Consider the following 27,450-nt stretch of genomic DNA (forward strand, 5'->3'; position numbering starts at 1 on the left):
CTTGAATGTTTTGGTGTCATTATTGTGTCACCATGATTTGTACAAAGTGGGTACTCAATAAATATTTCTTTTTAAAAAGTATATTTTTATTGATTTCAGAGAGGAAGAGAGAGAGGGAGAGAAACATCAGTGATGAGAGAGAATCATTGATCAGCTGCCTCCTGCATGCCCCCTACTGGGGATCAAGCCCACAACCTAGCCATGTGCCCCGACCAGGAATCGAACCATCACCTCCTGTTTCATAGGTCAATGCTCAACTATTGAGCCATGCCAGATGAACAATAAATATTTCTTAAATACATATATATGTATGGATAAATAAATACTTGTTGGGTAAATTATTTAATAAACGACTAAACAGGGAGTACCATGGCAAAAGAAACTGGCAAGTCTCTAGCTTTCATGTATACTGCATCAAATATAAACCCAAACAACTATCCATCAAACTAACTTGAGCTGGATCATGAGGTGCCTTGGGTGCCAAGTGTCCACATTGAAACTTTATCTGAATGATAAGAGTGAGCCATGGAAATGCCTCATACTGGAGAGCTATGTGGTCAGACAGTCACTCTGGTGGCAGTTTGGGGACTAGTTTAGAGGGGAGAACATTGTGGGGAAAGATTCCACTGGGTTATGCAGAGCTCCCATAGGAAGTTCTATAACAAATTATAGAACAGTGAAATAAAAAGTAAGTTTTCAAAGCAGGGTCTCCTCTCACCTTAACAACTCCACTCCATGAAAAGGTGGATAAAAGTAAAATAGAGGATTGATGAAAAATTTCACAAAGGCTAAAAGTCAGGGTGTTCTGTAGCCAGAACTGGCTGGAAAAATCAGGATATTCAGGATTTGGCTGTAGTATAGCTATAACCTATGATGTGGTTGTTAGGAAGTCTGGGTTTTTCCTTCTGAAAAACAAAGAGGTTGAATAAATGGCCTCAAAGGTCTCCTTCAGCCCTCCTATTCCAGGAACATGGTTTTGTGACCTTGTGAGTCCTATGTTGACCTTTAAAAATACCGGATAGTGAACTGCATAGCATTTAGACAAATAGGTTGACAAGATTTTAGAGGAGAAAGTTCCTGTAGGCATATCAAATTCAATTTTACAGATAAAGGGGATGAGGTTTAACAATGTTCACTGAAATGACCACTTTTATGTAGTCATTTGGGGGGAAAGGAGAAGATAATCAAATTGCATGAACTTGTTTACATATCATCAAAATATAAGCTACTTGGATTTGAACTTTTTGATATTTTCAATCTAAAGTTGAATCTCTGAATTCGTTAATGATTATTTCAAAAGAATTTTAATATAATTTTTGGCCATTACTGCTAAGTATTCATACTTTCCAAAGTAGCAAATATAACAGTCAACAAAATTCTCATTTCATTCTTTCATTTGTTAAGGGTACAGAGACAAATAAATCCCAGGCAAATTTCTAACATTTTACCAGTTCTAAAATTCGATGATACTCCATCTTATTTTAAAATGTCATCCTGTGTCTTAAATTAGGTTGGGAGGCAAATTTCCATGGAATAGTTTTTTGTTCATTTTTAAGTGCTCTTCAGTGGTTTCGCCTCTATGAAAGGGATTCCTAATTCCACAGAAAGCCCATGCTTACTTGTTGGATGTACCATGGAGGTTTGTCAGTAGAGTGAAGTTGTTTCTCACACTTCTCAAGCTGGCGAGGACCTAGAAGAACAAGTTTTCAAATGTTTAGAAACAAAAGGAGATTAAATGGGAGCATTCAGAAGCCACACTTGAAACTACACCCAGAGATGAAGGGAGAGAGAGCCAGGGCCAGCATGATACATACCTGGGCAAAAGGCGTTACAATCAAGTCATCTCCATGTCTGGTGGAAAAAGAGAAAAGCAACTTTTAAACATACATTTGAGTGATAACTGTGGCATATAAGCTGCCATATGACACTTTATCAGTCTTAGCAACACAAATGATATGCTGAAGACCTTCTACCTAGATATAAGGCAGGACTGCTTTCAGCATACATGGGGATATCAGGAACTTGAAGAAAAAAATCCATCATCACCAGTTCATGGCTCCTAGACTTACAGTGACTACACATGAAAGCATTTGCAAGTAAGCATATATCCTCAGGGTATAGTTCCATTAAACAGCAGACCTAGAGGACTGTAATTCAAAGTGACTTGTGGGTTGCCAGAGCCAGGAAATTCAAAGGGAGGACTGCTCACAGGCACATAGAGAGTAGGAAAAAATGGCATAACAGTCTGGATAAAGGTTAACTTTGGATTTCCTGGCTTTTGTTGATCTGAACCGCAGCCTTAATGCCATTTAAACACAGATTTCTGTCTGCAAATCCCATTACTTTTTTGTTTTTAATATAACTTTTTTTTTCTTAAAGTACCCAGGGAAAAGCTTTTAATGCAACTGTACTGACTGAACCTACCATTACCATATCGTTGTTGTTCATTTTGTCCCAAAGATCTGATTAAGCTGTACCTAGTATTATGTAAATCTGTACTTGGGAACGGACAAAAGTGTGTTTTCAGAAATGTATTCTCCCTCTGCCATGTGCTTTGATGATAAGTCTACTTAAGCCCACCTGCAGCAAACTCTCCATTAAAGTTATTAGAAGACAGTCCGCCTGAGCTGCAGACACAGAACCAGGCCAATTTGCTACCACAGCATGAATCATAGCAGCCACACACCAGTCGGTTGACAATGAGTTCCTTCACTGTCTGTCCTCATGATCAGCATACAAATATGGCCCTTCTTAGTTAATTACCAACACAACCAGCAATTATTAAGCACCTGCCCATTAACAGGCCTTATGTGAGGCCTGGGGGTGCACAGTTGAACACTTCTGTGCATGAGCACCTCTTTTTAAACACAGGCTTCTACTTCAGGCTCTTATTTAATATAACATTTCCCCTCATTAGCTTTGTCTTACCTAGAAGTCCCCTTTCAATTCAATTGAGTAAGCCTGTTGCACATTAACTTTGTGATTATAAAAATAATACTGACAAGCATATGCATGCTTTGCACGGTTACCATATGTCAGGCCCTGTGCTAAGCACTGTATGTGCAGTATCTTTTTTTCAATGCTTGTGACAAGACTTAAGGCAGGTGCCCTTAATACATTGATTTTATAGGTGATATCGAGGTTCAGAGAAGTTAAGCAAGTGCTTAACTAGCACATAAGGAATAAGTGAAATTACTTAAGACTATTAGATTCCAAAAGTCTGTGCTTTACATCATTATGTTTCCTATTTTACGGTGACACTGCCTAGCTGACAGATTGAATTACACAGAATCTGTGACCACAAATTAAAACAGAGGAGAGGAGACAGAAAAATATCCCCCCAAAAAGAGGTTCTTTTCAGTTTCAAAAATGGGTATCTGGGAAAATAATGAAGTCATGAATAGAAATGAAAAAGTGTGGAGGAACTGGTGGAGGAGTTGTGCCACTTTCCCACATGCTGGGTTTTAAGATATTTGTGGAAGACATGAATAGGAAGACTGAACTATGGGAATTAAAGTATAGATTTAGGAGTGACCTACAACCATGGGGATTGTGAAAGAAATGGCAGTGATGGCTTCCTGAGGTTAGGGGACATGTTTAGAGAGAGCCAATGGAAGACCCTTGGGGTTCATGGGAGGAGCCAAAGAAATGAGCAGTTGTGATCAATGCAGAGTGCTACACTGCATTTAGGACTGCCCCTTCCTAAGTTATTTTCTTGAGATGAACTTCAGATGGGTGAAATATCTTGCTATGTGTTCAGATTTTTGCTGTGAAGTTCACATTGTTCTGAAGACATTGGGTTGAGTTGGGAATAAGGTCATGGAGTTAAGTAGATCGTCTATGGCTCCTGGATTTCTGGAGTTAACAAAAGCTAAATAATATAAGCAAATCTCACACCTCTGTAGTACCTAAAACTGACAGACATAGTGTTGCATAATGAGGAGTTACTGTACTAAAACTGCACAAACTAATGGTTAAAGGGCGGTAAACAAACATTAAGAGGACTCCATGTCAACCTGGCTATTATGGAACTTATAAAGATTAGGAGAGCAGAACATTCAGAAGCAGAAGATGGACATTCAGATCCCTAGCACTGGCTCCCTTGAAGAGATATGAGCTGCAAAAGCTAATGCTGTATGTCAATAGCTGCTAGAGAAATGATCAACTAATTCACAGGTAATTTATAGCAAGAACAGGAAAAAAACAAAGCAAAACAAAAAAACTCATATTTGAGTTCAGTTGGATGATTTATGAAGCTACTCTAAAATTTTAAATAAAAATTTTATATGTTAATCATTAAGAATAAATGACATGGAAATAACAAACTACTTGATGGGTTATGGAAAAGAGATGTATTTAGTTTCCCAAACCACTAGAGAGGGCAGTGACTCACTGGAGGCCAGATATTCAGATCCATGGCACTATCACCATCTAGTGACAACACCAGCACATTACAATTTGATAGAGTAATTGGAGATGAGAACACTGGGTCTTAGAATTGAGTGTAGGTCTATTTAAACAATGAAATCGTTTTTCTGTAAAGCAAAAATGCTAATTCTACTGCTATATTCTAGATTTTATTAATTTCTATGTTTTATAGCCACACATAGAATTTTACTTGTATTTTCTTGCAACACTGATTTTAGTCTGTCTTTAGAGAAACATATATTACTATAGGCCTGATGCACGAAATTCGTGCAAGAGTAGGCCTTTCTTTCTCTGGCTGCTGGCATTGGCTTCCATCTGGCACCCAGGACTTGGGCTTCCCTCGCAGCCCCAGCTTCATCCGGAAGGTCATCCGGAAGGATGTCTTAAAGTATGTCAGTCTAATTAGCATATTACACTTTTATTATTATAGATTATATGGAGCCAGCCAGCATTGGTTTGTTTCTCAATGGCTCTATTGCTAATTAGGAGACATCAGGCAATCTCTCGATGCCTCAGTTTCTTCCCCTGTAAAGTGGGATGCAAATGTTAGTGCTTGGCACATAAAAACTCTTCCGTTATTTATAGTTATTCTTATTGGTATTTGTTATTATTACTATTACAATTAAACAATTGAAGGTCTGTCTTCCCAAAAGATTAAAGACTAATCTTCTTTAGATTAATCATGTCTGCCCCCATCACACTCAAGGGAACTATTTACCTTGTTCTTTACAGTTTACAAAGCATCTTCATATACATCATTTCATGTGATAAGAGAATGTTCTTGGACCTCGGGAATAGTGCAACCACCTATCTTGTTGGTCAAGACTGGAACCTCACAGTCAACCACAATCCCTGCTGATCCTAACTTGCAAATATTCATTAACTGCCCACTGGATTGCTCTAAGCTAGATCTCTATCCTCTGTTTTGTGGATTACCAAAGTCTTCCATTTGACCCTTGGATACTAGTCTTTAGGTTTGTCAACCCTTCCAACTAGTCTTCATACTGTAATCAGAGGTATCTCTCAAAACCATCCCTCTGATTATGTATATTCTTGCTTCAAAACTTTTAGTAGCTCCCACTGCAGCATAAAGGCCAGCTCCTTAGCCTAGGCCCTGCATGATGAGGTTCCTGCTTATATCTCTAGCCTCATCTTTCACTATTTTTCTCTTCTGCTCACATTCTTGGCTTCAGTCACACTGAGCTGTGGTTTCCCACAATGCTCCTGACAACTGGAGAGTTAGCACAAGGCCCTTCCCCATTCATCCTCTTTTGCTTTGCTAAGTCTTCCAGCTTAGCTATAACTCCTCAGCCTGGGCTACCTGCCCTGGCTGGCCAGGCCTCTCAAAGTCCTGTGCATACCTTTCTAGGATTGTCCTTACCTGAAAGCATTAAAACTGTCTATTGACTTACTAATTTTTTTTTAACCTCCCTGGAAGATACAGATGTTCAATTTGTTAGCAAAGTGCCTAAATTCAAGGTTTGTTTTTTTTTTTTTTTTAGAAACTATGAATATAATCCTCATAATATCTGGAAAGGTAGTCAGAGGTTAATGCTATTATTTTTATTTTTTCATCCTCCTTTAGTGTCTGTTATGTACTGGATATCTTATGGTTTAATTGCCTAGACTCCCTGAATTTAAACCTTGGTCCTACATTTATTGGTCAGGCTACTTAATCTTTCTGTGCTCCAATGTCCTCATCTTTAAAATAAGAAAATTATAGTACCAGCCATACTGGGGTTATGGGATGTGGGATAGTATTAAGTCTAATTCAAGTTTTAGACACCACATTGCATTTTTTGGTAGTCAATCAATCAGCAGGTAGGCTGTTATTTCTGCCTTTCCTCTTGGTTGTTGGGTCTCAGTTCTCTTGACCATTCGTTCTAGAGACAACTCAGTGCTCACATAAATGGTGGCTTTAAAAAGTTGAGAAGAAATACTAGAAGGTTTAAAGTAGGGAGCAACAAGGCCAGTCCTATACAAGGATGGGGAACATTTTTTCTGGCAAGAGCCATTTGGATATTTATAACATCACTCATGGGTCATACAAAATTATCAACTTAAAAATTAGCCTGCTTGCCAGCACCGGTTTGGCTCAATGGATAGAGCGTCGGCTTGGGGACTGAAGGGTCCCGGGTTCGATTCCGGTCAAGGGCATGTACCTTGGTTGCGGGCATATCCCCAGTAGGGGGTGTGCAAGAGGCAGCTGATCGATGACTCTCTCTCATCGATGTTTCTGGCTCTCTATCTCTCTCCCTTCCTCTCTGTACAAAATCAATAAAATATATATTTAAAAAAAAAAATTAGCCTGCTTAATTTGGTCAAACATTTAATTAATTCACCCACAGTGCCTTGGCAAGGCCAGACCAAATGCTTTCTGGAGCATCATATGGCCCTCGGGCCAGACACTCCCCACACTTGCTCTATTTTAATTCACCCTGAAGAGTAATAATTGAATGCAATATCTCCAAAAGCATTCCTCAGTTTAACTCAAGATACATGGGGGATAGTGGATTTTCCAATATGGTCCTGGTAAAATAAAATGCCAGATGAATCTGGATATGATTCACGCTCCACTTCTTGTTTTGTTGAGAAATATAATTTCCTAAATTGACAAATATATAAAAATTTTAATATAATGTTGAAATATTTGCAACACCAAATGCTGTGCTATTTTTATTCATGTAAAGATTTTAATGCATCTTATTTTTAGTGTCTATCAGAGGAGGGTATTATGTTGCCAACTTTTTTTTTTCTTTCTTGAGATGGGCTGTTGTTTATTATGAAACTGCGTCTCCCTATTTTTTATTTTAACAATTGAGAATGATACTAGATAACATGTACAATACCTACTTGTCTCAATTTAAAGTTGGCAATACCATGTTAGTTCTAAAATTTGGGAAACAGCCAAAACCGGTTTGGCTCAGTGGATAGAGCATCAGCCTGCGGACCGAAAGGTCCTGGGTTCAATTCCGGTCAAGGGCATGTACCTTAGTTGTGGGCACATCCCCAGTAGGGGTGTGCAAGAGGCAGCTGATCGATGATTCTCTCTCATCAATGTTTCTAACTCTCTATCCCTCTCTCTTCTTCTCTGTAAAAAATCAATAAAATATATTTTTAAAAAATAAATAAAATTTGGGAAACATTTTGCTGCTTGGTAAAACTGAAAAGAGGATAAACCATTAGTATCAGGGACTCTGAATACAAAGGCATTCAGAATTAGGGTTTGTTTCTACAGCTATAGACTGAATTGGACTGTGATCATGTAGGTCTCTTGAACTTCAAAATGTCTATAACCTTTTTATTCTAAGTAATAAATCATCAGAGTTTAATCTGAAATTTGATTAGAACCTTCTGAGAAGCCTCAGGAATGAACCTGAGACCCATCCTGCTGTTTGGCATGAGTTTGGGGAACCGTTAGCTGCCTCCCAAAGATAGTCTTTCATCTGTGAGATGCCATGTGAATGAGCTCTAATTATTTCCAGCTCACTGAATACCCTGTGCTCCCTACACAGGAAGACTAGAAAGGTGTTCCTCTTAGTGGAAGAGAGAATTCCAGGTATATTCACTGTCAACACTCCCATCCCTTTGGTCAGAAACTCCCTTGGTTCTACATGATCTGCAGCAAAGTGGCTACTTCTTTTCCGGCCTCAGGTACCTCAAATGTGCACCCATCTGTTTTCTACCTGGTAGTAGAGTCTACCTTGTAGTTTGAAGAACATAGGTGGATAGAGTCCAATAGTTCTGAATATGGTCATCAGACATAGCATGACATATTTCATGGGAGAGGGGTAGGTTTCTCAGTCTCTCAGAGTCTCAGTCTTATCATCTATACAGTGGAGACAATAATGGTACCAACCGACAGGATTGTCGTGAAGATGAAAGAGATAACATATGTCAATGCACCTGGCTCTTGGTAAGCACGCATTAAATGTTTGACCTTACTATTAGTAGGGTTATGTGGGTATTCCTCTTATCTTCCTTACTTAACATCCCTGACAGCATGTAGCCTTTTTGAGAATATGTTGTTGTTGTTTTTTAACTCATCTGTGATTTTTCCACTGTTTTGTTAATTTCTTAAAAATTATCTTTATTGTTGAAAGTATTACAGATGTCCCCCTTTCCACCCATTGACCCCTTCCAGCCCTCACCTGCCTCCCCTCTCCCCCAGTATGTGGTATACTGCCTGTCACATAGGGGAGACTCGGTAAATATTTGCCAAGTGGATGAATAAGTGAATTTCCGCCTTCCCGATTAATATTTTAGAGCAGGGGTGCTTCTATTAAAATTGGTTAGCAGAAATGCCCTGGGGAGTGTTTTCCTACTGGTAGCTTTTAAATGCCCCCTGCCCCTTTCACAAGAGGGTGACCCTTTTAGCTTCCTTTCCAACACAGGAAGAGAGCCCAGTGGAATTTTCCAGGCTGGCGCCTGAAGGGAGCTACGAATATTTTTATAACATATGATGTGAAAAACAACTGTACGTGTGCCCAGAAACCTTTTAAGGCATGCATTTCAGCATCCAATTTTATTTGGTTTCGAAAATTTAATAAACAAGTAACACAATTCCACCGTTGTTCTTTAAATGAAAATTAGAGATCTACAATTAATAGCAGCAAAACAGAACACGAACTGTGCCGAATGAGACGGTGGAGTGTGTGTGCGTTGTGTCTCACCAAGGAGCTGGGCAACAAGTGGGCATTGTGTCCATGTTCCAGAGAAAGGACACAGACGTGTGGCTGGAAGGCAGACGATTAAATGTCACCCAGCAGAGGCCACTGAGAGAGGATGCATGTCACCAACCAACATTTTTCTTCTCTACTGTAGCCTCATGTCGCACATGCTGTGGAAAATTTAAGTGTGATTTGTAAAAGGTGTTAAGGTTCTCATCTTTTCATAAACGATATAGCAGTTCAGAGAATAAAGCTGGAAAAAAAAATCAGTAACAGATGTGAACTGAACACTAGGCCTGAGGTGTGTGACACCCTTGGAGACCCTGGCTTTAGAGCATTTAAGTCCTCAGGATGGTCATCGCCATCACCTCTGCTCACACTCATTTTTCTCCTTGTTCCTCCCTGCAGGCTCAGGGGGAAGTGTTGCTGCTGCTGTTGAGACAGGGTTAAGGATGAGGTCATAGTGAGACTGGGAGCCGGCGGAGCTGGTACTCACTGCTCGCTGGGAAGCGAAGAGTTTCTCGACATCGCCTTTGGTGACAGGTCATAGTCGCTGTCCGATCTGTAGAGAAAGGACTCTCTGCGCTGGCTGTGCCCGGGAAAGGTGGCGTGAAGTACCAGCCCAGAGGAAGAGGTGGCCTGGGGGTCCAGCGGGCTCCGACCTGGGGAAGGACCATTTTCCACATCAAAGCTGAAAGAGAGAGCAGAAAACTCTGGTCACATGACAGCGTGCAGAGGGCGTCGGGCACACAGACAATGCACACTGACGTGTGCCAGGCAATTGACGTGAAACTTCAATGCACACTGACGTGTGCCAGGCAATTGACGTGAAGTTTTAATCCTCTCAGCAGCTTTGAGTGGTAGTCATTATTATTCCCACTTTGCATAAAGGGAACATTCCCACAGAAACTCAGTCACTAGTAAAGAATAGAGCCAGGATTGGAATCCCGGAGCAGAACAACTTTGCCAAATTCAAAATGAGAATCAACCACAAAATAACTCGGTGCTGATAAGCAGCTCCGGAGGCAGCGCTAACACAGGTCTGGGTGTCATACACTGAACCATCACTTGAATGAATCTTCCCGCCAGAGGTAACTCTCACAGCGTCATTAAAGAGGCAACACCTGTGTTTCTGAATATTGCAGGACAAAGTGCTATCCTGAAATCATCCACTGGCTGACTAGCTAGGAGGTCTGACCTGAGATTTAATATTCATATGCAAGGTTAGCCACAGAGGATGACTTAATCTGATAATGTCAAATTACCCTCTAGGGCTGCAGAGTTTTATCTCTGAAGGAGGGTAGAGGCACTTGCTCCAGCAGAGACGTGCCATTAAAGTTTCTGGTCAGTCTTCCTCACTGGGGGGTAGGTACCCTCAAGCCCACAATTATTTGAACAAGCTCTGGTCAATCAACACACAGGAGCAGCAGCTATCTTCTCTGATGTCCCCATCCTGGTATTACCTGAGGTGCGGTGTATCCTTCCCATGCTCCCCATCATCTATCATCTCCTCTACACTTACCTTATGTGCATAACCTCCATGAGCCTCAAAGTGACAGTAACCCTCTCACCCAGCATTTCTCTAAACCACTCACTGCTCCCCAGGTAACGCTCTGCAGGCAGGTGCTGGAGAAGGTACGGGGCTGGGAGGTTCTCTTTGCCAAGTCAGACCACAACAGTGGGCTTCCTCTGAACTCATCCAGCTGCCATCACTTACTTCTACATGTGTGGTTCTTTTCTCTCACTAGTTCTTACACCCTGCTCTTTTGGGGTGGGTTCTGCTTATATTTCTTTAGTTTACAAATTGCTTCCTAATTCATTATTCCATTTACCCCCTCACCACAACCCCGTAAGTGTAGATCCCACTGTACATTTGAGGGAAATGAGGCTCAGAGAAATTTTAAATACATTGCTCCAAGTCACAGAATGAGAATTGGAACCCCCTCGTCTCCCGACTCATTTCTCCACTCTGGTCACAGAGTTCCAGAAAGCCCTGCTGGGTGACAGGGTGCAATTCCCCTCCAGTCTCTGGATTCAAACAAAATTTGTGTTTGGTATGTGGAGAGTCAGTTGGATTATGAGCAACCTTGGCTGTTATCTTGAATGAGACAGGGAAGGCAGCAAACTACCCTGAAGCTGTAGGTTTTCTTGAAATAAGAAACGTTTTCGCTGAAAGGAGAAATGACAGAAGGCAGGGCTAGCCTGCTTCCCCAGAGACCATTCTGAGAAGAGGCTTCCGCCAACCCACAAACTCTAGGTGTCTGATAAGAAGCAGTTAGTGAGACTCCCTTTAAAAGGTCAAGGGAAGGCCATGGCAATCCAATACTCATTTGGGCACCCGAGGCGATGCAGATAGGTTTTCACAGCAGGCTACCTGGCTGGGATGGGCTGCCCTTCACAGACTGTGAATGAGCAGGCAGGTGGGCAGTGGTTCACACATACCAGCCTGCTTGCCAGCCTGCCCGGAGGTAGGGCTATGCTGTAAGTCCTGTGAAAATATAGCGAAATATGACTTCCCTTGGGCAAGATCTGTAATAGTTGTTGAGCAAAATGCAGAGCTCCTTTGAGGATAAGGGCTCCTTTGGGCCACTGGGATCCTTAGAACCAGTAGGTCCTGATGGTGGCTCTGAACTCTTCTTGAGGACAAAGAGTGTAGGTTCTTCCAAAGTGAGGATGGGACTCCACAAAGCTTAAGGGTGGGCATGAGCTGTGAAACTTCATGAGTGTCGATGCCGCTATTCACGTGGTATGTATCTGTACAGCCTTTACGAATATTGAAACATCGAGATGCTTCTGTACCAGCTGGCAGCCAGGCCCTCCAGGTGACTATGACCGTGCAGGTGATCTCCTAACGAAAGGGTTGGTGTCTGGAGCAGCACGGGCCTCTACCTTCAGCACTATCGCTACCTTCAGCCTGTGCCCATTGAACTGGTGAGTGCCCATGAGGTACTAGTAATGAAATATTACAGATATCACTGCTGTGTATGTATGTACCAAAATCTCGGAAGAGGTGCCCAGTGGGTATGCCTACCACACTCTCAGAACTTTTTCCAGTGAGGGTTTCCACTCGGGCTCATTCTGCTCTCTTTTCTGCCAAAGGTATTCCTAGTGGGCAGAAAATAAGTCCACAAGGCATTCTGACCCCAGGGTCAGGATCAGGAAAGTTTGGTCTTGCCAGGTAAGCAAGGACTAGATCCAGATACCAAAACTCTCTCCATGCTGTCCCCTCCCCCCATTTTGTTCCTTTCTTCTTTACCCTGCCTGAACTCGGAGAAGAGCTTGCTGGAATTCAGAAGAAACCAGGGAAGAATTCTCTGGTCCAAAGAAGCCGTCTCAGTGAGACAAATGGCCTTTCATATTCCCTGGGGCACTGTTTCAAAGCAACCAACACAGATGTACAACTTAGGAACAAACATGAATCACCAACCAGACACCAGCCCCAGTCACAGCAAAATTAGTGCGCAGACATCACAATGCGTCCCACAGATCCAGGGTGGGAGGAGGGGTGTGGGCAAGGGGGAGACTGAGGACACATTGAAGCCAAGTGACTGTGCCACACAAACGGGAGTGCAATTCGACAAGAAAATGGAATCTGAAATATCAGAAACAAACACATAGATGGGGTCATTGTTTATTTAGGCTAATTTCTGCCTCTGCCTTAACCCAGCACACACATTTCACCTTTAGGTTTCTTTACACTAAAAAATATTACAGAAGTAATGTAAGAATGTTATGTAAAACATAGATAATAGAGGGGAATAAAAACCACTGCCTTTATTTGTAATTGAGATTAATAGTGAAAAAATACTGCCTTTATTTGCAGTTTAGTGCTTTTCCTTCTGAACATTTCCCCTGCAAGACTGGATCTTGTCTTTTTTTCACAAGTGTTTTGCATTGTGGTGCAGTTTCCAGAATTATCATTTTTCGTGGGCTACTTAATGGTTCATCCAGAAGCTATAGCATCGTTTCTAGAGCATTTTCCCTTCTGTTGCCCCTCATACTTATGATTTGCAACAACATTACAGCTTATATCCTTGAGTTTAGAGCTACTTCAGTATTTAGGTCTTCAGAAGAGGCCACTCAGAATTTCAGGTAGCTTACGGGAGGGTGTCAATCATGAGTTTTGGAATAGTAGACTGTACTGCCAGGAAGGGGTTGTCCATATCCAGCACAGGGACTGAAATAGTTTTGAAAGTGACCTTTTTTTTCTAGGATCAGAGACAGCCTCCATCCCCTGTCCCAGCCCTGCTCTCTGAGGTCCAGGATCCTCTAGGCTGCCCTCCCACGAGATTCTGCCTGCTCCTCCCTGCTTCAGATGCGTGTCCTGGACTGGTCCATGGCTTGCTGCCTAAGAACTAATATTTTAACAACTTTCTCCTGCTTTGTTTCCAGAGTTCTCAGCTCCTTGGAGGCAGTGGTGGCAGTGGCTGATGCTGTGTATGAGGACTGGTGCTCCCTGTAAATGGAATGCCCTTCTCACCACTGTCTCCCATATCCCACTGTCTTCAAAATCCAGCTCACATCACCTCCTCTAGACAGTTTTCCCTAACACTGCGGCCAGTTCTTTCCTTCTTTCTTTCTTTCTTTTTTTTTTTTTTTTTTTTTTAATATATTTTATTGATTTTTTACAGAGAGGAAGAGAGAGGGATAGAGAGTTAGAAACATGCACACCCCCTACTGGGGAGGTGCCCGCAACCAACGTACATGCCCTTGACCAGAATCGAACCCAGGACCTTTCAGTCCTCAGGCCGACGCTCTATCCACTGAGCCAAACAGTTTTAAGGAGGCACATGCTCCTCCTCTGTGCTCTCCTGCACTCCTTTACTGTGGGACCTGCTCCTCTCTCCTTTATTCTCCAGTTATTTAGCTGCTCCCCAATAGATTCTTACCTCTAAGGGAGAAGGGACCCAATGTCACTCACCTTTGTGGCCCAGACATCTGGATCAGAGCCTTGTAAATAGTTTCCAACAACTGTCGGTGAACCAACCAAAGAATACTGCAATTTATTGTGAAATTCCTTTCCTATCTCTTCTCTCTTCCTGTCTCCTTACCCTTATCTCCATTCCCAGGGGCCTGAGTTTCTGCTCTTCCCTTCAAATGAGTCTATGTGCATTAACTTATTTGATAAGCCTTGTGAGTCAATAATCTAAAAATCCTACCTAATAAAAGAGCAATATGCAATTTAACCATCACTCAGTTCAAGCCACGCCCACCAGCCATGCCCACCAGCCAATCAGAGTGAGTATGCAAATTAACACCAACCATGATGGCTGCAGCCAAAGAGAGCAGTTGAGAGGCTTGGGTTTCCCTGGCAACAGAAGCCAAGCTTCCCACACACCTTGTCTAGCCTAGGCCTCCACTCAAGGATGCAAAGTTTCAATTACAGAAGATATATAAAACCAAACAGAAATGGCTAACGGCCACAGAGCGAGCAGGGTGCTTGGCTCCGCTCCAGGCTACAAAGTTTTAATTGTAGAAGGTAAATATATCCCAGATACCAGGGCCTCTACTTGGGTTTCCAGGGGGCCTGCAAACCACCACAGGCCCCTCGCCCAGGCTGCCCCATGCCCCAAGGGAACCCCCACCCTGATCCAGGACACCCTTTAGGGCAAACAAGCTGGCCCCCACCCGTGCACCAGGCCTCTATCTTATCTAATAAAAGAGTAATATGCAGATTGACCATCACTCCAACACAATATGGCTGCCCCCATGTGGTCAAAGAACCTTCCCCTATGTGGACACAAGATGGCCAGCAGGAGAGGGCAGTTGAGAGGCACCAGGCCTGCAAGGGAGGGCAGTTGTGGGCAATCAGGCAAGCAGGGGTGGGCAGTTGGGAGGCACCAAGCCTGCAAGGGAGGGAAGTTGGGGGCGATCAAGCCTTCAGAGGAGTTAGGGGTGACCAGTCTGGCAGAGGAGGGAATTTGGGGGCAAACAGGCTGGCAGGGGAGCAGTTAGATATCAATCAGGCTGGCAGGACAGTGGTTAGGGGGTAATCAGGCTGGCAGGCAGAAGTGGTTAGGGGCAATAAGAAGGCAGGCAGGTGAGCAATTGGGAGCTAGCAGTCCTGGATTGTGAAAGGGCAGTCAGACATCCCTTGAGGAGTCCCAGATTGGAGAGGGTGCAGGCTGGGCTGAGGGACACCTCCCTGCCCCCGTGCACGAATGTCGTGCACCGGGCCTCTAATAATAAAAAAATAAAACACACTGCTGTGTTCTCCCCCAACAACACAAGCAAGCATAGCAAAATCTCTGGCATTGATATTTCAGATGATGACCTCTGTACACAAATCCTCACGATGGGACAAGTCTTCCTGGATCAACTTTTGTTTGCCATCTTTTCATCTCTTTTCACTCAAAGCAGGAACCCTCTCTGCCCCACACTTTCTCTCCTGGTTTCCACTGCCTAGGAATCCACGCAGAGCCAGCCCTGAGCTGGTGCAGGGACATAGCCAGCAGATGGCAGAAGATAGCTACTGCTTCCTCCGGCTGCCCCTCCCAACCTCCCAGCAGAGCAGGGAGGGCTGTGTGCCAATCTTGGAGGGAGAAATAGGACTGAAGCCTTATTCATAAGCTTCAGAGGAAACCCAGGGATAAAGAGCAGACTCACAAGGTGTTCATGAAACCTTTTATTAAACTAAGATGGATCTACTTCCAAGAATTCAAGCTAAGCCAGGTGGCTGCAGAACCGCCTGCAGTTGTCCCCAGGGTGGTCGTTTTCTGATCCCTAATTACCTGGACACACCCCAATTTCTGTAACAAAGGCAGGAATAATTCACTTCCGAATCAGAGGAGATTTCCCTTTGAACTCAGTCTTTCTCCAGGTGAGTCTTTTTGGCTGATTCTAACAAATAGTCTCACTGAAAAATAACACAAACTCTACAAAGAGGTTTAGACTCCCAGGTCAGCAGAGGAGCTCACTACCATTTTGGAAAGTGCCCTGCTATCTCAATTTTATTCTTTTTTCCTAAATATTACTCACTGATTATCTTTTACATCATCGAGTTCTTAGCTCTACCAGGCTAATTCTCTTCAATCCATTTCAAAGAGGAGAAAACGGAAGTCCAAAGTGTAAAATTTTTTTTGAAAAAAATCTAAAGTGTGACCTCTCCTTCATGTCCCCATAAACCCACCCTCTTGATCTCAGAATCCGCCACACTGGGCTGCATTCCTCTGTTTAAGGCTCCCTTTCACTCCTATGACCTTGAAGCAGGGACTAAGTCTCATTCATTTTTTTTTAAAAATCCTCACCTGAGGATATTTTTTTCCCATTGATTTTTAGATCATGGAAGGGATGGAGAGGGGCAGAGAGATATATCAGTTGATTGCCTCCCTCATGCAAACCAGCCAGGACCGAGAATTCAACTTGCAACCAAGGTACGTGCCCTTGACCAGGCATCAAAGCAAGACCCTTTGGCCCCCCAAATGATGCTCTAACCACTTAGCAAAACAGCCAGGGTGTCTTATTCACTTTTGTATTTCAGGGCTTAGAGGTGATGTTTTATGCCAGAAGGCATAGAACAAATATTTGTTGAAGGGACATGAGAATCTCAGTTTTATTTCTCATCTGGAAAAAACAAACAAAACATTTCAGTTTGGGTTCAAATTTCTGGCAGGGGATAACCTCAGAAGAGAGTTCCTACACAGAGTCTGATGTTTCCTTTCTTCACCCTTCCCCACAATCCCTACAGTATCCAAGGAACTCACTTAATTGTTTTGGCTCTTGAAAACTTTTGTGTCTAAGAAAGCTGTATGTTTGTGTATAGAGTACATATGTGTGTGTGTTGGTTGTATTCATGAAACAAAATGCTGCTTTCTTTAAAGTTTTACAACATATTTCCCTCAAATGTATTAAGAAACTATCATCTTCAAATGCTTGCTTATCATTTTGATAAAAAAAAAACAAACAAATTTATTTATGTGCTTATATTGACCATCACCCCAGGGTGCTCTCTGGTCCCTGGAAATGGGAAGCTGCAGAGGAACATCCATCCTTACCCACTGGATGGTGACTACCTTTATGGGGTGGGGGGGAAGGCAAGCTTACAGTTGTATATGAAACACAGAGTTTATTCTTGTGTTATTACTTATTTATTCCTTGTTGTATTTATTATTCATTATTATTAACCTGCTTTCGTCCACTCTTGTATAATTCATGGTTTCGGGCTGCAACCAGTGCTATTTGCTAATGAAGGACTTCATGGTGTGAGGTCACAGCCAGCATGATGGAGAGCCCATATCCTGGCTGAGGAGAAGCAGACCCCCTCTGGTCACTGCTACAGCAGAATGTCACGGTTCAGCCCTAAGAACCCATTTCAGAAGTCTGTGACTTCCCTCCCATAGTGTAGGAAGAACTTCGATGTTCAGCTCATCTGAATTCTTGAAGAAGCTTCATTTTCTTCCAGGGACTTTGAAAAATAACATTCATGGCAATAATCCAAAGCTGCTTCCCCCACAGAAAGGTTTAACCAGAGGTAGCAGAGTCATGCTGCAAAGCTCTGTGATTTTGGAGATCTGGCTTCCAGTTCCTATGTGGAATCACTAAAATGAAATAGAGAATCTGTGTCCTGCCTGCCACCCGTCCATCTCTCCCCATTGAAATGAATTAATACATGAACAAGCAGAGAATCTCTGAAGTACCTCTGGGATTAGACATTTTGCAGAGATTTTGGAGATGGAAGAATGATTTGTTCTCAAGTGTGGCTTAATGTAGTTTTATAATGTTAATGATCATTCATTAATTCAACACATACTTATTAAGCATCCACTATGAAACAAGGCATTATTCCAAGACTGGGAATGTAGCACTAAAACCCACTAATGCATAGAATTCTTAAAAGTAAAGATAACTTTCTATAGGACAATGATTCTAAGGAAAAGTAGGGTCTCCCAGAAGAGAATAATTATGTAGGAATGTGTATTGTATGGGGTCTTTACAAAGCTGGAGTGGAGGGAACCATGATTGGGACCTTGCTACTTTGTGTGACTGCTGCTCTAGCTGTGTTATAGGTTATCCTACTAGCTCAATATTTTCCAGCCTGCATTCTCCACCTTTGCTAAATGCATGTCCTAAAAGATAATCAATTCGTTCTTAACAAGATAGAAACACTCCCACGTATAAATTTGGCAGCTCTGCCAATGAGAAAATCTATTCATCTATTAATTAAATAAAATATTTATTAATAAGTATGCTTAATAAGCCTACAATAGTTCAAAAGTAATTGAAATTCCCTTCAAAAGAAATGAGATTGATCTGGAAAAACCAGTTTCTATTCAACCAGTAATGGCTTCAATCAATTGTTGCTTAAATAAAACAAGTTCTCACATATCATCTGGAAATCAGTACTAGATTCTGCTTGAAATCTTGTTGAAATATTGTAGATAATGCTCATTTAGCATGTTTGCATACACTGGTTTTAGTGATGAGAGATTTGTTTATCTCATGAGATACTGAATTTCACTTTTGGATTAATTTAATTGTAAGAGTTGAGCCAGAAAAACATGAATTTATTTTCACCTTTAGCCCCAAATTCTCCCAGTACCAATCACATCCTCAACTCCTTCATAGCTGGTTTTCATCACTGTGGTAAATAATCTACTCAGTTGTACAAACCACAACCATCCATGATTTTACCTCCTTCTTCAACCCCCCATTTTGTTTTTCAGTTGGCCAAGTGTCCACAATCCTACATCAAAACTATACCCTTTTCTCTGTTCTTGCTGCCACCACTATTTCAGGACATTAAAATCTCCCTTGACTTAGAATAGAAACCCTATGAATCTCCCTGCTTCTAATTTCTCATCATCCTCTAAATTTTCTACACATAATAGCAAAAGCACAAAAATCAAATCATGCCATTGTGCTTAGAATAAAACCCAAACTCTTTACTATGGATTAAAAGTTGCTCCTATATACTGGAAGTGCTAGCAATAGCAATCAGACAAGAAGAATAAAAGGCATCCAAATTGGAAAAAAAGAAGTAAAACTGTCATCATTTGCAGATAACATAATACCGTACATAGGAAATCCTACAGACTCAGTCAAAAAACTACTAGACTTAATAAATGAATTCAGCAATGTGGCAGGATACAAAATTAATAGCAAGAAATCTATGTTGTTTTTTTTTTATACCAATAATGAACTCACAGAAAGAGAAACTAAGAAAAAAAATTCCATTTACCATTGGAAAAAAAAGAATAAAAAGAAAAAAAGAAAAGAAAGAAATTAATATGCCCAGGAATAAACTTAACTAAGGAGATAAAAGACCCATACTCAAAAAAATCACAGGACATTGAAAAAGATAGAGGAAGACATAAACAAATGGAAGAATATACCATGCTCATGGATTGGTAGAATCAACATCATTAAAATGTCCATACTACCCAAAGCAATCTATAGCTTCAATGAAATCCTCATTAAAATACCAATGGTATATTTCACAGACCTAGAACAAACTCTGCAAACATTTATACGGAAGAAAAAAAGATTCCGAGTTGCTGCAACAATCCTGAGAATGAAGAGCAAAGTTTGAGGGATTACAATACCAGATATCAAACTATCTTCTCAGAACTGTCTGGTACTGGCACAAGAACAGACATATAGACCAATGGTACAGAACAGAGAACCCAGAAATAGACCCAAGCCATTATGTTCAGTTAATATTTAACAAAGGAGGCAAGAGCATACAATGGAGTCAAGACAGTCTCTTTAATAAATGGTATTGGGAAAATTGGACTGATACATGCAAAAAAAAAAATAAAAAGTGAAACTAGATCACAAACTTACATCATACACAAAAATAAACTGAAAATGGATAAAGGACTTAAGGTAAGATGGAAAACAATAAAAATCTTAGAAGAATTGATAGGCAACAAAATATAAACAAATGTAATAGCAATATCTTTACCGACACAGCTCCTAGAACAATGAAAACTAAGGAGATAATAAACAAATGGGACCACATCAAAATAAAAGCTTTTGAACACCAAAAGAAACCATCAACAAAACAACAAGAAAGCTCACTGTATGGGAGAACATATTTGCCAATATTATATTCGATAAGGGTGTAATCTCCAAAATTTTCAGGGAACTCATACAACTTAACATAAGGAAGATAAACAATCCAACCAAAAAATGGGCAAAGGACCTGAATAGACACTTTTTGAAAGTGCACATACAAAGGCCAAGAGACATGAAAACAGTCTCAGAATCATTAAACATCTGAGAGATGCAAATCAAAATGACAATGAGGTACCATCTCACATCATCAACAAATTGACAAATGACAATGCTGGTGAGGATGTGGAGAAAAGGGAACCCTCGTGCATTACTAGTGGGAATAAAGACTGATATAGCCACTGTGGAAAACAGTATGGTGGTTACTCAAAAATTAAAAATGGAACTCCCATTTGACCCAGTAATCCCACTTCTAGGACTGAATCCCAAGAAATCAGAAACACCAATCAGAAAGGATATATGCACTCCTATGTTCATAGCAGCACAACCTACAATAGCTAAGATTTGGAAACAGCCTAGGTGCCCATCAGCAGATGAGTGTATTAAGAAAAACTGTGGCACATCTATACAATGGAATATTATGCTGCTGTAAAAAAGAAGGCACTCTTACCATTCGCAACAGCATGGATGGAACTGGAGAGCACAATGCCAAGTGAAATAAGCCAGAGAAAGATAAATATCACGTGATCTCACTCATTTATGGAATATAATGAACAATATAAACTGATGAACAAAAATAGATCCAGAGACAGAGAAGCATGGAACAGACCGTCAAACCTCACAGGGAAGGCAGGGAACAGTGGAGGGAGGGTAAGAGATCAACCAAAGGACTTATATGCATGCCTATAAGCATAATCAAAGGACACAGACACTAGGGGGTTGAGTGCATGTGCTGGAGGGTGGGAGTGGCTGGGGAGAAGTCAGCGAGGGGAAAAGAAGACATATGTAGTACTTTAAACAATAAAGAATAATAATAATAAAAAAAACACTCCTAGCTACTGTTACACCCACAACCTCATCTTATACTACACTTTCCTCTGCTCAGTAAAAATCAGGTTTAGAAATTTTCCTTCTGTCCCCAAAACACGCCAAATCCTTTTCCACCTCAGCAATTCTGCATGTGTGTTTGTTCACTGCTGTATTTCCATTGCTTTGGACAGTTCATGGCTCAGAGAAAGTGCTGAATAAACATTTGTTGGATGAACAAATAAATGGGGGTCTTTGCTTGTTATCTTCTCTACTCTTTCTATGGCTGCCTTCTTATTCTTTAAGCCTTGGATTAAGTCACCTACTAAAAAATTCCTTCCCAACTCATTAATTAAGTAGGTCCCCTTGTCTTCAAAATACCTATTAGGACTTTTTGCTACATCTATTTGTAGGCTTATTAATTTTGAACTTGTCTCCTCTCTTAAACTCAAAGCTCCATTCATTGTAATTACCAATGTATTAACTAGTGCCTGGCACTGTGCTTCGGACACACTGCTAGTTCTGAACCAATGTCTGTTCAAAGACTTAATGGATGAATGAGTGAGCAAGTGAGTATATTAAACATAGACAGTCACCTCAGTGATCCATATTACTGCTATTTAAAAAAAATATATACATTAGGAGAAGGGCTAATTTATTGACTTCCTGTCATTGGGACAGCTCCCACACTAATCCTAAGGAAATACAGTTGATGTGAAAACTTGTTACAGGTTTGAAGCATTTTTTTTTGTGATTGTTTCTCTAGGATTATTTCAGAAAATTAGATTAGTTTTTCAGATAAAATTCAGCACATTATTGACCTTTCATAGAGCTTCAAGTAGGTGTTAAAGTCTTCGTTGAAGATGCATTCCCTGTCTTAGGTTTGTGAAATGCCATCACTTAATATTTCAAGAGCTTTGTGTTAAAAAAATTATAATCTCTTGAGAATGAATAGGCCATATATCTACTTTTTTGGTAGAGGTAGCAGAGTGGAAGGAGTAGCAGTATGGTTTTCTATAAACTCAAACAATAACCATAAAATTGGAAATCATTGCCTCAGCCTCCGGTCTACAGAGCACTTAATAGTGTTTGTGTCAGTTAACATCTGGCCTCCAAATGTTATCAGTCTTGAATACTGCATCTGCAGACAGCTTGGCATTTGAGTTTTAAAATGTTCTTTTGGGAAGAAAGGAGGGGTGAGAGAAGGAGAAGAGGAGAAAGTAAAGGTAGAAAAATGAGATCTCAGGATATTTTCTTCTTGACTTAAGCAATAAAGTTAAGAAAAGCTACACTTTTCTTTTCCTCACAAGTCCTGTGCACTTACAGTGTGCCAGGCCACATGTTAAGTGTTTGTTCTATATTAACTCATTTCATTGCTATAGTCACTGTGGGGAAGGTGTTAACTTTATCCTATGGATTTGAAAGCTGAAGTTCAAAGGTTGAAATAATTTTGTAGAAGACTACTCAGCTATTGAATAGTTGGTTTTGGATTTAAACCCAGTTTGATTGGATCCATTAACAAATCAATCAACTCACTCATATCAGTAGATATCTGCTAAGTCTTCCCTCTTGTTAACATATAAATTTTTATGACTGCAACTGTAGCCAAGCCTTCTGTTCTGAATCCTGTTCTTTCTCTCCTACTCATTGACAATACTACTTGAGTAGATTTACTCTTTTCTGTATCACCATTTTCCATTTTGTACATCAGCAAACAATTTAACTGTAAAGAATTATATCTATACCAAACCAATCCACAAACAAAATAACCAAAAAGACCTCTACTGGACGTATAAAAAGTTGAAAGAATTCATCACCAGACTTTAAGTACAAGAAATGCTAAAGAAAATCTTTTAGGCAGAAAGAAATGATATTAGAAGGAAATTTAGATATATAAAAAAATATTTTTGTTTCCTTATTAAAATATCTTTTAAATATATCTTACTGAAACAAAAATAACAATGTATTGTAAGATTTATAACACATGTAGAAGTAAACCATATAACAAGAGCAAAAGGAAAAAAGAGAAATGAAATACATTGTGAAAATGAATGAATAGTCCTTATATCTACTTTTTTTGGTGGAGATAGCAGAGTGGAAGGAGTAATAGTATGGCTGTCTATAAGCTCAAATAATAACCATAACATTGGAAATCATTGCCTCAGACTCCAATCTACTCCTGTCTACTGATGTTAATATCATCAGTGCCCAGTATCTTATACTATTTGTGAAGTGGTATAATATTGCTTGAAGGTCAACTGTGATGAGCTAAAATTTATACTAGAATCCCTAAAATAATCATTAAAATATAAAAGAGTTGGCACCAAAATGTGTATAAGTCTTGTTTTCTTATCCATTCAGCCACCACATGTTTTTGACTAGAGCATTTAATCTATTTACATTTAAAGTATTACTGACTAAAGGCCCAGTGCACAAAATTTGTGCATTTGGGGGTGCAGGGATGGTCCCTCAGCCTGGCCTGTGCCCTCTCACAGTCTGGGAGCCCTCAGAGGATGTCTGACTGACAGCTTAGGCCCGATCCCTGTGGGGAGCAGGCCTGAGCTGGCAGTTAGACATCTTTAGTGCTGCTGCAGAGGCAGGAGAGGCTCCTGCCACCACCACTGCACTTGCCAGCCTTGAGCCCCACCAGGGGGCAGCTCCTGTGTTGTCAGCCCCCTGATGGTCAGTGTGTGTCATAGTGACAGGTAATTCCACAGTTTGGTCAATTTGCCTATTAGCCTTTTCTTATGTAGGATAATTATGTAATTATTGTCATCTTATTATTCATGTTTTCTCCTCCTCCTCCTCCTCCTCCTCCTCCTCCTCCTCCTCCTCCTCCTCCTCCTCTTCCTCCACCTCCTCCTCCTCCTCCTCCTCCTCCTCCTCCTCCTCCTCCTCCCTCTCCTTCTCCTTCTTCTTCATCTTCACCTCTGTCTTCATCTTCACCTTCATCTTCTTAAAGAAGTCCTTTTAATACTGGTTCAGTGGTGATAAACTCATTTAGCATTTTCTTGTCTGGGAAGCTCTTTAGAAGACCACTTTGTAACGTATATAAATATCTAATCATTATGCTGTACAACTGAAACTAACATAAGATTGAATGTCAAATGTAATTTAAAAATTAAAAAAAAATTAAATTGTTAGGTGATAGAGCAGGCTGTAGTCTGGGCCTCTAGGAATAATTACCAGAACACCAAAAAAAGAAGAGAAGGAGAAGGAAGAGGAGGAGGAGGAAGAGGAAAAGGAGGAGGAAGATCTATACTTATAAAAATAAAATGGAAGCATAAAATGTTTATCTAAAACAGAGCAGAAAATGAGGAAGCAGCATTCATAGATTTGAAATCCCTTTTGTTAATATCATCAGTGCCCAGTATCTTGACCAAACCAATGGTTGATTCTCAGTCATCATCTTTCTCAAAGTGTCAGGAGCATCTGATTTAATTTATCCTTCTGTTATTTTGACTTTGAAGATATCAGCTTCTCCTGGTTTTCTTCCTATTTCATTGGCCTTCCTAGGTCTTTAATCTCTTCTCAAAATCTACATGTCAAGAGTCCCTGGGCTCAGCCAGCAGCTCTATTTCCTTTATCTTTACTTTATCACTGCTTTTATCATGATATAAAATACTGTGTATTCTCCAATGACTCCCTAATGTGCTTAAAATGGTGACTACAGAAGAATATGATGAATGCTAAGAGGCTCATGATCTAACTGCACAGAGCTGAAAATCTCAAGAAAAGCAAAGGCAGTTTAAAGCGTAAAGGCCTTTAAATGTGATACTGATGTCATGTGATGCCAGTGAGGCACCCAGACTGTGCCCTACAGTGCATTCAAGACACTGTCCACATTGCTTTTGTACATCACTGTCCTCAGTTCTGGGGGTAATTATATGTAAAATGCATCCAATTTCTATAAAACTACTTAACATTGATTTTGCATCTGAAGAGTTTTCAGAAACGTCAAGTTTTCAGAAATAAATGGTATCATGATTCTATTAGAGTTCAAGCAAAGTCTCCAGGCTTCGCTGTTCTTTGCCATTATTTTTAGAAATTAAATCTTCCTGTAATCTAAACCAAATGTCTCTGAGCAGGTCACAGCTTGCCCTTCATCAGGCAAGGCAGTCCTTCTTACCCAAACCCGAGGTAGGGTGGGGCCAGTTAGGCTTGGAGAATGGTCTCACCATTATAGAGCCTTGGGGAACTGTGAGGATCCTTTCCCTCACACTTGGCCTTCATGTAAGGAATAAAAACCCTATATCATTATGACAGGCTTCAGCTTTTTTGAAGAGCAATTCTTTTGAAAGAGGGATACAAGATCAGTGTTTTAAAGTGGACATAGAAGTCCTTCCTTTTTAACCAATGTGAATTAATTTTTCTCTTCATATGTTAATTCCTACGAAGGACTCCTTATTTTGGAAAGGACACTGTTACTTTACAAATAAATATTTTCAATAACAGAAATAATTTCTGCTCCAAATCCAAGTATTTGAGGGAACACCACTGCAAAGCATTCTCTTCCTTTGAATTGCTTCTCCTACATCCCTGTCTTTTGACTGACTCATTCACAAACAAGTCATCAGAGGGCTGATTTATTTGATATAGACATAGAAATCCCCTCAATATTTCTTCTCAGCTCCATCAATGATCCCATTTCCTTGTTTTACCTTTTCACAACCAATTCTTGCAACATGGATTTCTTCCATAATTCTCAATTATCTTAACGACTGGTAAATTATCCAGTCAAACCAAAACATCAGTCTCAGTAATCAAAAGGACAGAGGTCTCTTCACATGGTGTTTCTGACTCATATTTCTGACTCACAGATGGATGCACTGTGTTCTGTGCCACTTCAATAATGTGGCATAACTTGGACAAATAAAAACCACTACCCTTACGCAGTCTAGCTGAGTTTCTTGAACGTTCCCTTCTTGGTTTTATAAATGAGTCACTTAACTTCAATATTTTTGTATTCTCTTCTGACGTGTGAGCATTCTACTCTAGACAAGGAGGCAATAATAGTCATTCCAACTTCCATGCAGGTTTTACAACTTAGCCACTGTCTCAGCATGAATGAAGAGATGCTCCTGATCACTGCTTGTTTAATATAAGTAGCAGCAACTTTTATCCTTACTAGGGAAACTGAATGTTTTTTTTTTATTAATATATTTTATTGATTTTTTACAGAGAGGAAGGGAGAGAGATAGAGAGCTATAAACATTGATGAGAGAGAAACATCAAACAGCTGCCTCTTGCATACCCCCTACCGGGGATGTGCCCGCAACCAATGTACATGCCCTTGACCAGAATCGAACCTGGGACCTTTCAGTCCGCAGACCGACGCTCTACCACTGAGCCAAACCGGCTTCGGCCTGAATGTTTTTTTTTGTGTGTGTGTCTTTTATAAACTAACAGCTCTTCTCATGCACAAACTATAAACATTGCTATCTTGGAAAGAAAATGTTACAGAAAAGGACACAACACCCTCAAATCTCCCGTAATAATTCCTGCAGTAGGATTATCATGTCTGATCGGTACTTACGGCACTTTCCAAACTTTTCTTTAAGTTGTAGCACAAAATACAAAGTGTATTTTAAGTTTCATGTGCCAAACCTCTAATACATCACCATTGCAGATAGAAGGAATTTCAAATTCCCCTGGTGGTAGTCAAAGTTCTAATGATATGATTTGAACTTGACCTTCTAAGCTTAAGTGCTAGAATCACTTATCGATATTCTAACCAAGCTGAAGTGTGCACTCTCCCTGAACTGCATTTACTTGCTTTTTAAACTACTTTTTCCTACTTTCTAGACTATGCTCTCCTCTAGAATATTCTTTGTGACCTTTCCACAAATACAAATCCATGTGTTGAGCAAAAGACTAGGTCAAAGCCCAAGAATTAGGGAGAATTTGACAACTCTAGCTGTGAGAGTGACTGCTTAGCGACTGTGCAGTTTCCCTGTCTTGTTAGCCCCATTAAAAAACACTCAGGGTGACTCAGGGGGTCCTAGGTGGGAAATGGTTGCCTTGGGAAAGATCTACTTAGAAACAGTTTAATGCAATGGATCAGGCAGATGTTTGAAATGAGACAGATCTGGGTCTGAATAGAAGCTCTTCCATTTTTTAACAAAATGGCCCTGGATTTAATGTCTCTGAGACTTAGTCTCCTTACGTGTAAAATAGCGATAGAAGAGAAAGCTAAAGGCTTGCTAGGAAGATTAAATAAAGTAAGAAATATAAAGATTTAGATGCTCAGTGCTGCAGTGTGCTAGCCATGCCAGCTCAGAGCAAATGCAGTAGGATAGAAACGACAGTATAGTTTATTTAGACAGAGGGCCTGAGATTTTGCCATTGCTTACCTGTACCCCTGAAATGTACT

The 27,450-nt window shown here is 40.6% G+C and overlaps 1 protein-coding gene across 3 annotated transcripts in view; it reads right to left on the bottom strand.

Moving 5' to 3' along the window:
- The window catches only part of PDE4B (phosphodiesterase 4B), a 423,560-nt gene that overhangs the window by 115,388 nt on the left and 280,722 nt on the right, over positions 1 to 27,450 (bottom strand). For all 3 annotated transcript variants that reach the window (XM_084871377.1, XM_084871378.1, XM_084871379.1), the window contains 3 exons: positions 9,595 to 9,789; positions 1,815 to 1,851; positions 1,620 to 1,690 (listed from right to left, as the gene is read on the bottom strand). In XM_084871377.1, the coding sequence (XP_084727503.1) occupies positions 1,620 to 1,690; positions 1,815 to 1,851; positions 9,595 to 9,789 (303 nt within the window). The remainder of the gene's footprint in view (positions 1 to 1,619; positions 1,691 to 1,814; positions 1,852 to 9,594; positions 9,790 to 27,450) is intronic.

Source organism: Pipistrellus hanaki (genome assembly GCF_964339955.1).
Source record: "Pipistrellus hanaki genome assembly, chromosome: 2".
NCBI classification, from domain to species: Eukaryota; Metazoa; Chordata; class Mammalia; order Chiroptera; family Vespertilionidae; genus Pipistrellus; species Pipistrellus hanaki.